A 12783-nucleotide genomic window follows, 5' to 3' on the forward strand; every position below is an offset into this window, starting at 1 on the left:
AGAATCATCATAGAGTTGGAAGAGACCACAAGGGCCATCGAGTCCAACCCCCTGCCAAGCAGGAAACACCATCAGAGCACTCCTGACATATGGTTGTCAAGCCTCTGCTTGACAAAACCAGCATAAAATACAGTATAAAACACGAATAGCAATCAATTCAGAATTCAAAAATCAATTTGGGGGGGGGGGGAATCCATCCAATAAACATGAGATGATCCCCAGGGCTAGCTGGCTAAATGAGTCCCACTTGGGCCAGCGAGGAGGCCAGGAGAGAATTAGCTGTGGGATCCCAGAGCAGGGAATCTTCATAAAAAGGGGAGGAAGGGGAATAAAAGATCAGGCTAAGTTCAAATGGAAAGCCAGGCAGAATAGTTCTGTCTTACAGGCCCGGTGGAAGGAAGTTAAATCCTGCAGGGCCCTGGTCTCCTGGGACAGAGCATTCCACCAGGTTGGAGCCACCACTGAGAAGGCCCTGGCCCTGGGGGAGGATAGTCTGACTTCCTTAGGGCCCGGGACCTCTAAACTACTAGATGGCCTCTGGGTGCTCCACAGAGCATGAGGCAGCTCCTCCTCTGGGACTCCCCCCCCCCCCGCTGCAGGTTCTCTCCCTTGGCTTGCTGCCCCCCCCCCACTTCCTGCGCCCGCCCTCCCCCTCCAATCGGGGCCACACGCCTGGCTCTGGGTGCAAAGGGCTCTTTATTGGCGGCGTCTCTGGGCTCACTCTTCGGTGTCGCTCTCAGCTGTGGCGCTCTGCAGGAGGGGCAGCGACATGGAGTGCCTCTCGGCGTCAGCCAGGCTGGCAGTGGACGGGCCAGACTTGGGGCGGTGGCGCCGGAAAGGCCATTTCCCTGTGGGGACCAGAAGAATCGCAGCATCAGAGAGTTGGGTGGGGCTCCCCGAGGGCATCTAGTCCAGCCCCCTGTGACGCAGGAGCCCCTGGCTTCCTAGACCTTCCCAGAAGGTGCCCTGCCGTCCGCTGGGCATTCCCAAACCACCACCTCTCCCCACATTTCAGCCCCACAAGCTGGGGCATAGGGGGAGAAGCCCAGGAGAGGCCTCAGTGGGGGCCTGGCTGGGGGCAAGAGCGGCCCTCTCCCCAAAGTGCTACCCCCCTCATGAGAAAAGCAGAGAATCGTAGAGTTGGGAGGGCCCTTCAAGGGTCATTCAGTCCAACCCACAGCAGTGCAGGAATCGCAGCTAGCGCAGGTGGACCTTGTATCTGGGGGGGGGGGCAATTCTGAACAGGGAAAGAGCCAAGCAATGTCACCCCCCCACACACACAATCAACCTGTGGGTCCCCAGATGTTGTTGGACTACAATTCCCATCACCCCTAGCTAGCAAGGCCAGAGCTCAAGGATGATGGGAGTTGTAGTCCAACAACATCTGGGGACCCACAGGTTGAGAACCGCTGATTCTAGTCCAATTCCAAAGTTCGGGAATGGATCCTGGAGAGAGACGCTCTGTTAGATATCACAAAAATACAGAACCCAGGGTCCTCCCACTGGTTTCCCCAACTGAAAACAGTCAAAACCTGCGCCAATTATTTGGCGAATATCACCAATCCCACCCTTCGGAGAGCTTTCACCATGGCCCGTTTTCAAACCATTCCTACGGCCTATTTGTCAGGCAGATATGCAAAAATCCCAGTAGAGCAGCGTATATGTCCTTGTCATATGAGAACCAAAGAGGATCTCACACATTACATGTTGTATTGTCCCATCTATTCAGCCTTCAGGGATGCGATGTTACAAACTATTCCCAAATCAATAGCCAACTCTGAGGACCAAGTAAAGTTTTTACTGGTGGATGCTGATCCACGGATTTCTCACGTGGTAGCGGTCTTTGTGGTGAAGGCTATGAAAACTAGGGTATGGTTCCTGGAGGAAATGGTGAGGTCCCTCCCATTGCTCTCCTAACCTGTATCTTCTTTCCTGAATGGCGAGGTTTTTTGGGTAGTTTCCTTGCTGGGACAGCATGGCATGAATTTTAGCTTATTTTTATAATTTTATTGTTTATCTTTTAATAATGTTTTATGGTATTTTGTGTAAAGGCATGGACCTCACAAATCTAATAATAAACTTTGGAATAGTCCAATTCCCTGCAATGCAGGGAGCCAAGTGGCTGGAAGGGGGCGCCAGGCAGCATGGCGGCAGTGGGGGGGGGCTTGAGAAATGACGGGGGGGGGGTCTAGATACCAGCAAATTGAGACGGAGGCATTTAGCCACTAGAAGGCCGCCAGAAATTTGTGTCCTGGGCTTCTTTAGACTTCTTCCCACGTGCTGTCTGAAACCAGAGGGGCTCGTGGGTTGCCAGGTGTCAAAAATATGGGCCTTATTTTTACCCCACTTGAAGGTACAGCTGCAAAGCAGAGGCTTTCCTCTGGGTCGGAGGGGGCCACCCAGTGCAGCCTCCTCCTTATGGGAAATCCACAAGCAGGATTCGAACACAGTTCTCCCCTCCTGCGACTTCCGGCCCCTGGGACCCAGAAACACGGCTGCCCCCAATAATGAAAGCACCAAGCATTGGAAACTTCCTCCAGCTGTGGAGGCAGAGCGCAGCCCTCCTGCCTAGTGGCTGCGGAGAGCCCTCTCTTCATAGAATCGCAGAGTCGGAGGGGACCCCCGAGGTCATCCATCCCCACCCCCTGCGATGCAGGAATCTCAGCTCAAGCATCCCTGACCCAGCGAAATGGGACCCTTCCGCCTCACCTGCCAGGGTCCTCGTGGGCTTGCTGAGGGGTCTCCAGCGCTTGCGGGCAGCCTTGCCCTCCTCGGTGGGCAGGGGGCTCTCCAGGGGCGGCTGGGGGGCCGGGGTCCTGGGGGGCTCCAGCACCGCCATGCGGACCCAGGCGGCCCTGGCAGGCAAGCTGTGGCCGGTGGGCTTCTGGGAGCCCAGCACCCCTTTGGGTCCGAGGGCGAACTTGAGGCAGGAGAAGGCGACGGGCAGCGGCTGCTCGCGGTGGAAGATGCTGCGCTCGGCGCCCTGCGTGACGGCCAGGGCCAGGCTGGCGCAGTAGAAGACCTCGTAGACCACGTAGACGCTGCTCTGCGAGCGCAGCCAGGGCAGGTCCGGGCGCAGGGCCACGGTCCCGGGGCGCAGGACCAGGAAGGCCACCTTCTTGTGGACCCCCGACATGGTCAGGCGCAGGTGGCGCAGCGCGCCCGCCACCAGCCGCGTCTCCTCGTAGCGCGACTCGCCGCGCACCCGGGCGTTGTACTCGCGCGTGCAGTGGGTCAGCTCCCGGGCGGGGGTGCCCTCCTGCAGCAGGCTCTCCAGGGGCCCCACGGGCACCAGGCAGCGCTGGCGGCGGAGGAGACCCTGGCCCAGGGGGGCCTTCTTGATCAGCACCGTCAGCAGGTCGTAGGAGGAGGCGTCTTCCAGGAAGGGCACCGGGACCACCGTAGGGCCGAAGCGCTCCTCCACCACCTGCCCAGAGAGAGGGGAGGGGGGTCAGGACGGGGCAGCGTGGGTAGGGGCATCTAGGGCAACCCCCGGGGGTCACAGCTGGAGAGAGACTGAAGACGGAATCTGAATTCAAAATGACCTTGTCAGATTGGAGAACCGGGTGCTAGCTAACAAAATGAATTTCACTGGGGACAAAAGTAAGGTTCTAGCTACAGGTAGGTAGCCGTGTTGCTCTGCCGTAGTCGAAACAAAACAAAACAAATTGAATTAAATTAAAATATTCCTCCCAGTTGCACCTTAGAGACCAACTAAGTTAGTCTGGTGACTTCTCTTCCAGTCTATCTGAAGAAGTGTGCATGCACACGAAAGCTCATACCAATAACTAACTTAGTTGGTCTCTAAGGTGCTACTGGGAGGAATTCTTTTATTTATTTATTTTTTAAAAAATTTGTTTCAAAAGTAAAGATGTGCATTTAGGCAGGAAGAACCAGATGCACAAATATAAGATGGGGGAGACCTGGCTTACTAGCAGTACATGTGAAAAGGACCTAGGGGTCTTGGTGGACCACAAGCTGAACAGCTGAACATGAGTCCACAGCGTGATGCAGCAGGAAAAAGAAAAAAGCTAATGCTCTTCTAGGCTGCATCAAGGGAAGTCTAGTGTCCAGATCCAGGGAAGTCATAGTCCCACTCTATTACAGTGGTACCTCGGGTTACATACGCTTCAGGTTACAGACTCCACTAACCCAGAAATAGTACCTTGAGTTAAGAACTTTGCTTCAGGATGAGAACAAATCGTGCAGCAGCAGCAGCAGGAGGCCCCATTAGCTAAAGTGGTACCTCAGGTTAAGAACGGTTTCAGGTTAAGAATGGACCTCCAGAATGAATTAAGTATATAACCAGAGGTACCACTGTATTCTGTTTTGGTCAGACCACACCTGGAGTCCTGTGTCCACTTCTGGGCACCACAATTTAAGGAGGATGTTTGACAAGCTGGAAGGTGGGCAGAGGAGGGGGACCAGGATGATGACCCATATTCCTCCTTAAACTGAGGACCCCACAAGGCGTCAGATGAGAGCCCCCAGGTCAGGTTAGCTCTGCTGCCCCTCTCCAGGGAAGTGCCTGCAGGATCAGGCCCGTCTCCTGCTCTCACAGGGGCCAGACAGATGCCCCAATAGGAAACTTGCACGCAGGATCTGAGTCCCAGAGCATATCTCCCCTCCTGGGGTCTCCGCCCCCTGGCATTCAGAGGCATCACTCTCTCCACCTGAGGAGGTGGGGCAGGGCCCCCCTGGTACCGCGCTGGGGGTCTTGGTGTGAGGGGCACCCAGGAAGCCCATGCTGCAGACTTGCCCCTCCTTCCCAGGGTGCCCCTCGCCAGGCCAGCTCCCCTCCTCCTCCTCCTCCTCCTCCTCACCTTGTCCCGGATCAGCTCCCAATTGGCATCCGCCTCCCCAATCTGCAGGGTTTGGACCCCGCCGTCCATCTTGCAAGCAACTGGACAAGGCCTAGAGGGGTCCGGGAGGGTGGCAAGAGAGCGTGGGCATGGGCAAGGCCAAGGGCGTGGGGCTGGGCATGGAGGGGCTGTTCAGCGGCTGGGAAGGTGGGCAGGCTTGGAGCTGGAGCAGCAGAAGGCAGGGCTGGCCTGTGAGGTCACAAAGGGCCCCCTGCCGCCATCACCCCAGGGGGCTGCATCTGAGCAGCCCAGAGGGAGGGGGAGACAGCCCTCGGCAAAGCGGGTGGGGGCACGTTTTGGTGCCGCCTTTGCAGACGAGAAAGGAGGGTGGGCAGAGGAAAGATTTAAGCTGAATGTTGGAAGGTTCAGGACCGAGAAGAGCAAGTCCTGCGTCACGCAGCGCATTGTTAAACTCTGGAACTCCCTGCCACAGGAGACAGCTTGGGTGGATTTAAAAGAGGATTAGACAAATTCATGGGGGAGGAGAGGGCTGTCAATGGCAGCAAGGCTTCTGGAGACCAATTGCTGGAAGCCACAGGAGATGGGGGGGGCCCTCTTGTGCTGGAATCCTGCTGGGGGGGTCCCACGTGGGCTTCTGGTTGGCCGCTGTGAGATCAGGGGGCTGGACTGGATCTTCCAGTGCTCTTATGGCCAGCCTGGCTGCAAAAGCGGTTTCTTGGGCAACGTATATTTGAGAAGGATCTAGAAAAGCATCGTACTGGGAGGCCCAAGGCGACGACCCGACCTCTGGAAGCAGTCCCATCAGGAAGTGGAGCAGCTGAGGAGGCCTGAGGTGAGTGAGGGGGGGGCAGAGGGCAGCAGCACCCCCCTTTTCTTGCAATTTCCTTGTGGGGTCTTGATTCAGAATAGCCCAAGAAATCGATGGGCAGAAGATTCAGACGCTAAGGAGGCAGAGCTGTCCCATGATTTCATGGAATAAGATTTTGCCCCCCATTGCCCCCTACACCCAGGAGCCAATGGGCCTGGCAGCTGGACCTTGCCCCCCCCCCCCGTCTTCTGCCACAGGGCCAGGAGGCCTGCCACGCTCAGCCTCGGCCTCCAACAGAGAAGAATATATTTTTCTCTCCATAAGCTGCACCTGACCATAAGACGCACCTAGTTTTTAGAGGAGGAAAACAAGAAAAAAAATATTCTGAACGAAACAGTGGATGTATCACTTTTGTGGTTCATGCTGTGGCCACAGACGTGATCTGACGGTGAATTTGGGGTGACCCAATGCAAAAATCCTGAGGATCCATGGGCTTTTACCTCCCCCCTCCCAGACAGCCTCCGCTAGTGTCCCTTATCTCTCTTCCAATCCCACCGATCAGCTGCTTCCTTTCAACACTCCCTTCCCTCTTGTTTGCCTCAGGGTCTTTTCCTCAGCTGGAGCAGTTTTTTGCCCCTCCTTTTCTTCTAATTTCTCTCCTTATTGCTTTAGTCTTCCTGTTTCCCCCTTTTGCAAGTTTGCTGTCTTTACCTCCCCCCTCCCAGGCAGCCTCCTTTATCTCTAGCGTCCCTTATCTCTCTCCCGATCGGCAAATGATCAGCGGCTTTGTTTCAACACCCCCTTCCCTCTTTCCAAAAATAAAAAGCATGATCTGTTTTTTGCCGCTGGGCAATTCGGCTCCAGGGACCACGCATTTGCTCCATAAGACGCACAGACATTTCTCCTTACTTTTTAGGAAGAAAAAAGTATGTCTTATGGAGCGAAAAATACGGTATATTTCTTTTTGTTTTTTCCAGGGCCAGCAGGAAAGAACTGCCAGGGGGTTGCGAGTCTCTCCTCCCCACCTGTCCAAGGTCTCTTCACTCTGCCAAGTAACAGCGCTGCCCCTCTAGGAGTTGGTACTTCACCAAAGAAAGAAGACAAAATGATTTATGGCAGTGGTTTCCAACGCATGTGCCATGGCACCCTGGGTGCCCTGAATGATGGTTGGGGTGCTGTGGGCAACCCTGGCCTCTGCCCCTCTTTCCTTCCCTTCCTCTTCTGATGCAGCCTCACATCTCTGCCTCCCAAAGGCTTGCATGGCTACAGGTGAATGGTGTCCCTGGGGTTGGTCAGGGGATGCTGGTTGCCAGGAGCTGAAGTGGGTGAAGGAGCCCAGCCCGCCAGCCCATGTTGTTGAGAATGGACAGACAAGGGGGAGGCCAGCCAGGCAGGCTGTTATATACTGAGTTGAATAGGATCCAAAAGGCAGCAGTCTGATTGGTCCTAGGAACAATGCAGCAGTATGATTGGTCTGCAGGAGCCACCCAATCCAGCTCCAGGTGGAAGTGAATCCACAACCTGATTGGCCTACAGGAGAATCCCGGAATTAGCCAATCACATGCAGCCCATTGAGTAAATAATGTATATAAAGCAGATATTTTAGGGGAACTTGCATTCCTCCTCACCACTATGAACTGAATAAAGAGCATGAAATCCACTCTCGACTCCGAGTATATTTCCCATGCGCTGCGCTGGCCTTTCTTGTGTTTTCTGCTGCCACTGCTGCCTCCCAAGGGAAGGTGCTGGCCTCCCGTTCAGCTTTGGCCACTAAGGCCCTTGTGGGGCAGTGTGAGGAAGCACCTCTCTTTGGGTTGTGGGGGGTGGCTCAGAGACCAGGGGCGGAGGGAACACTCCACAAGGGAGGGGGTTCCAAAAGGGTGAGAGGCTGCCAGCTCTGCAGGCAAGGGGGGCACAACTGGGCTCCTGAGCCCCACCGGGGGGGGGGCGCAGAAAGAAGGGAGTTGGTCAAGGGAGCTGTGGACCCAAGAAGGTTGAAAACCTCTGCCATATGTCCTGTTTCCCTTGGACATGTCCTCCAGGCGGATTTTTAAATTTTTGCTAAACGTCTGTTTTCTTCATGAGAGCAAGAACTGCCGCTTTCTGTTATCAGGGCCTGTCTGAAGAGCAGAACCTTGAAGTGCAGCTCTGGCTTCCAGTTGGCAGAGGGGATGGACACAGCTGAGGCAGAGCAGGGTGATGGAGGAGGGGGCTGGGGGGGTTCCCTTCTGCGATGTCCGCTGGGACCTGCACCTGTTGGCTATTTGCAGATTAGTTGCACGGCAGAAGGCGTGCTGGGGAGACCACACATTACAAGGAATGCAAAAATAACTTTTGCTAGGTTTTAATAACAAAAACTCCTTTTACAATAAATCAATAAGCATGACCCACCCACTGGGGTACTGAGAGAGCGACATGCTGCTCTTCATATACCATACCCAGCAGCTTAATTAACATAACTTAACAGCACCTGCTATACTGCTTCACAGCTGTAAAACTAGGTCACGTTATTTGCTCTGGCCCTTAAAGAAATACACATCTTGTGGAACAATAATGAACCTTCAGATTTAAAGAGACCATTCAACAGCACCCAGTGCTACAGCTGGACAATGGCGCCTTCCACCTGCTCCTGAGCTGGGCCTGCCAGGCTGCCAAGGTTCCTGGTGAGCCACTGCTCAGCTTCTGCTCCTTGGTGGTGCCTATTTATCTACTTGCACTTTGATGTGCTTTCGAACTGCTAGGTTGGCAGGAGCAGGGACCGAGCAATGGGAGCTCACCCCATCGTGGGGATTCAAATCGCCAACCTTCCGATCGGCAAGCCCAAGAGTGGTTTAGTGGTTTAGACCACAGCACCACCCACCTAGATAAATAGGTACTGCTGCAGTGGGAAGGTAAACGGCATTTCCATGCATTCTGGTTTCCGTCACAGTGTCCCGTTGCACCAAAAGCGGTTTAGTCCTGCTGGCCACAGGACCCAGAAAGCTGTCTGTGGACAAACGGCGTCTCCCTCGGCCTGAAAGCGAGATGAGCGCCACAACCCCAGAGTCGCCTTGGACTGGGGTCCTTGACCTTTTTTACCTTGGTGGTGCGTAGCTGCGGGCTCAGAGGGAGCTGAGGGGTGGGCAGGTTTCTGCAATGGAAGGATCCGTGCCTTTTGTGCATGTAATACTCGGTGTGTAGGTCCGATTGTTCAGCCCTGCAGAAGCCAGCCTGCTTCCCTACAGACATGGGTGATTGCCAGCCTCTTCCTCTTGGGGTTCCTGGATCATTAAACTGCAGAGCTGGAAGGGACCCAGAGGGTCATGTAGTCCAGCCCCTGCCAATGCAAGAATCTCAGCTAATGCATCCCTGACTGTGGTGCCAACTTGAGAGGGGGGTCATGCAAGCCCTGCCCCACATAACTGATGACATGGCACACAAGTGTGTTCTTCTTTTTGCTCTTCAGAACATGGCAACCCTCTTTATGGAATTTGAAGCTGCGTCTTCACAGGAGAAGCTCAGCTGGATCCGGCCAAAGGCAGCCCACCTTGCGCAGCCTCCTTTCCTCTCAGGGGTCAACGGCTGCCCCAAAGCGGAACCCACGAGCAGGATTCGAGCACCGGAGCAATGCTCCCCTCCTGCATTTTCCTGCAGCTGGCATTTGGAAACACGGCTGCCTCCCGTCCTCTTGTAAAACCATCAAGATTGGTGGCCATCCCTGCTTCTTGTGGGAGGGAGTTCCATGGTCACTGCACTTTGTGACTTTCTTTTTATCCGCATTCAGCTTGATCTCTCCACTTTCTCCACGCTGTAATCTTATAAGCTTCTATCGTTTTGCCTCTTCTCTCCTTTTCTCTAAGCTAAAGCGTCCTGCTCAGCTGCCTTTGTGAAGAAGATGGGGCAGCCCGTGCCCCCACCTGTCCCCACTCACCCCCTCCTGCTCTGAGCTTCCCTGCAGAGCTTGCCAAACCAGCCTGCCCCCAGCCAGAGCCTCCAGGATCACGTGACGCCTCTCTGCCCCCACCTGCCTCCACCTGCCTGCCAGTTCCTCTCTTTCCCTGTCTCCCTCTCACCTGTGTTGGGTTGAAGCCCCCTGACCCTTCTGGGGCATCGTCCTGCTGCTTCGGGGAGAAGGTGAGTTCCTCATGGGGCCCTGGGGACCCGCAGGAGGGGGAGGGGAGGTCCCAGCCACCCCATAGCACTTGGGGTCCTTTACCCTCACCCCAATAATTCTGTCTCCTGCATAGCTCCTCCACAAGCTCACCCCCAATTCCTTTCCGGCACACAACACCCCTGCGGATCTGTCTGCCCCAGAGGAATTGAGCGCCTAGCAGGCTGGCCTGGGAATGGGGCAGCCGTGGGGAAAGAGACAGAGTCTGCCAGGGCTCATGAGATATTCATGGTGACACCCAAGACAGCAGCTGCCATGCTAGCCTCTCCCTCCCCCGCCCCCAGCTCCTGGCAGCAAGAGATGCAATGGATGCTCTTAGGACCAGCTTAATTCCGTCCTCTGGAGTCTTTTCTAGCTGTTTTTAGTGCTTTGCAATATTGTACTTGCACAATAACGTTGGGTTTCAGTTGGTGCAACCTGCTCTGGGACTCCAAAGCAGTGGGCAAATCTCACAGGAAATAATGAAGTTGGAAGGGGTCGCAGCTGCCAACGACTCCAACCCCCCCCACAATGCAGGAATCACCTCAAAAGCTTCCCTGGCAGGTGGCCGTAAACTGCAATAAAACAGTAATCAGTCAGGACTTCCGGGTTGGTGCCATTGTTTAATGGCGGATTCCCTCCGAGCTCCGGAGGGAATCGGCTCCGTAGCGTCTGGGTCTGGCCGCTGCGGCGAAGCGGGGACCCTTAAAATCACAGGCGCGGATGCCTGTGAACACAGAGACTCGGCGGGCACCATTTGCGCCCCCCCAATCCGCGACGGAGCCTTTTTAAAGGCTTCGGAACGGAGGCAGGGTGAGGCGTGGTGCTGAGAGTACTCCCTCGCCTACGGAGTGAAGCCGCAAGCCATTGACAGAGAGCACCAACTTCTTTCAAGACCGACTGGACTCTAAAATATAAACCCGTGAGTAATACGGAGATTGGAACGTTAAAAAAAATTTTTAATTTTGGATCTGGAACGAGCGGGAAGGGGCTAAAAAGGAAGTCACCCCCCCTCCTTGTAAACAACTTAAAGCAAAGGACTGGGCAACTAAGGTCGAGAGAACCTGTTTTTTAGTGAAAAGATCTTGATTTCACGGTTTTGACATTATAAGAATTTACTGGAGGATAAAAAGAATTTGGGGACTGGAATTTCACCCCCCCCCGAGACCCGGGAACGCCCCAAGAGAAAGTCTGTTGCATGGAAGATTTTGACAGCTGTCAAGAGAGCTGCTAGTCAGCTAGTTGCCAGCTGGAAAAAGAGAACATTGTTTCTGCTGTTTTTGCTGGTTCACTTGGTATAACTTTGTTGAAAACAACGAGGGCTGATACAAAATAACTGGACTTTTGGTTTTGAGCTGAAAGGAACATTAAGGAACTAAAATCCCCCTAGAGGGGTAATAGGGATACTACATTACAAAAATGACTGGAGTACGTAAATTCCAAGCAGAACTGGACAGAACATTCGCTCTCTTGGGAAACTTGAAAGATGAATACAATGTTTTGTCTACAAAGGTATCACTTCTACACTGGACAGTAAACAACAGTTTTGAGCCTGATAAGGACTTGAAACAGGAAGCCTACTTAACTGAACAAATAAATGAAACTGAAAGTGCAGAAATGATGGAGCAAGGTGCTGTTTTTGAAGAAAATGAAGGAGAAGCAGGAGATGTGCAGGAGTTAAAGGAGAGTTACAATATGAGGCCTGACATGATGATAAAAAAGGACAATAAAAATTGGATGTGGAAAGCCTGGTCTGAATGGGAGCCTGGAAAATGGAGAGATCTCCCTTGGAGGAGATCTGAAGACCTGAGGATTACAAATCTGCGGAAGGTGAAAGCTGGTGCCTTGGGGACATCTGGATCTGTAAGAAATTTGAAACAAGAGTTGGAACCCCCCACAGGCTTTGCTTTTAAGTATGGAAGACTAGCTGGAAGCAACAAGGATTCTGCTGGGCCAGAGCCTCTTCGAGACTTGGGGTTTAACATTAAGGACCATCAAAGAGACCGGCAGAAAGGAACTGAGAGAGATAAAAGGGCCTCAGATGTGAGGTCTCCAGGCTAAAAAAATAACATAAAGACTGATGGACATTGGTCGGGGATTGGAACCGGGAAAAGGGTGGGTGGAGGTTGGGAATCCAAAGGGCACATAAGGATAATTTGTTTTCTTTTTTTTTTACTTTTAATTAGTGGTAAAGAAATTGGGTAAATCGTGGAAGGGAAATTTTGGTCGACTTTAGGAAAAAGGTTTAAGAACAATTAATGAGGTATAAGTATTGATGTGTGTTTTTAATAAGGTAAAATTGGTTTCTTCTTTTTTAAATTAATTGAAAATAAGATCGTTAAAAATAAACGGAGGAAATGGAAAAAAGAAGCAAAGTAAAAAATGGTATGTTAGAATAAGTGTATAAGTTAAGTTAAGGTAAAGAAATAAGTTAAGGACTTGCTGAACTGACAATTTAAATTGGAATACAAGAAGGGGAGGTGTGAGGAGGTCTGAGAAATAAGGTTAAGAACAATAAGTGTTAGTAACTTTATGTGTTTTTTCTATTTTTCTTTTGTTGTTTAATTTTGTTATGTATTTTTGTATTTTTCTTTTGTTCTGTTTATTTTTTTGTTCTTGTTTGTTTTTTGAAAATGCTAATAAATATTTAATAAAAAAAAAAAAACAGTAATCAGTCAGTCAGTCATTTTTATTGCACATAGCCAAAGGCTGCCGCAATGTACACAGAATCATTCAACAATTAAAAGAAAATATACTGGATTGATACAAAAAACTCAAGACAAGCTCTACTTTAATCAGAGCTATAAAAGTACCTTAATATACAGGTGAAGACATTAAACAATAAAATTTATAGGCTAAAATTATCACATGGCCACTAATATATTAAAAAAATAATGTTAATTAATACAATGTGCAATTATATTCGGAGTTTGGTGATAAAGATAGAATATAGCTTGATGTAGATAGGGCCAAATAAATTCATCTCCTTTACAGTTGCTGGCTACCTTGGCTATATAATTTGC

The 12783-nt window shown here is 52.1% G+C and overlaps 2 protein-coding genes across 6 annotated transcripts in view; one reads left to right on the forward strand and one right to left on the reverse strand.

Annotated features, from left to right (window-relative positions):
• The window catches only part of LOC128412017 (zinc finger protein 420-like), a 983187-nt gene that overhangs the window by 117762 nt on the left and 852642 nt on the right, over positions 1–12783 (forward strand). The gene's annotated exons all lie outside the window — the stretch shown is intronic.
• Positions 678–5148, reverse strand: C4H11orf42 (chromosome 4 C11orf42 homolog). Its single transcript, XM_053384992.1, has 3 exons — positions 4824–5148; positions 2710–3427; positions 678–848 (listed from the first exon to the last, which is right to left on the reverse strand). Exons 1-3 carry the CDS (start codon positions 4890–4892, stop codon positions 718–720), a joined length of 918 nt encoding a protein of 305 aa, XP_053240967.1. The 5' UTR covers positions 4893–5148; the 3' UTR covers positions 678–717.

This window comes from Podarcis raffonei, chromosome 4 (assembly GCF_027172205.1).
Source record: "Podarcis raffonei isolate rPodRaf1 chromosome 4, rPodRaf1.pri, whole genome shotgun sequence".
NCBI lineage: Eukaryota > Metazoa > Chordata > Lepidosauria > Squamata > Lacertidae > Podarcis > Podarcis raffonei.

Excerpts from the sequence above, each read along its gene's own strand:
- C4H11orf42 (XM_053384992.1), bottom strand. The coding sequence starts at position 4,892 with ATGGACGGCGGGGTCCAAACCCTGCAGATTGGGGAGGCGGATGCCAAT. Across the intron at positions 3,428-4,823 it reads GGGAGCTGATCCGGGACAAG|GTGGTGGAGGAGCGCTTCGG; the intron begins GTGAGGAGGAGG and ends CTCTCTGGGCAG. Across the intron at positions 849-2,709 it reads GCCCACGAGGACCCTGGCAG|GGAAATGGCCTTTCCGGCGC; the intron begins GTGAGGCGGAAG and ends TGGTCCCCACAG.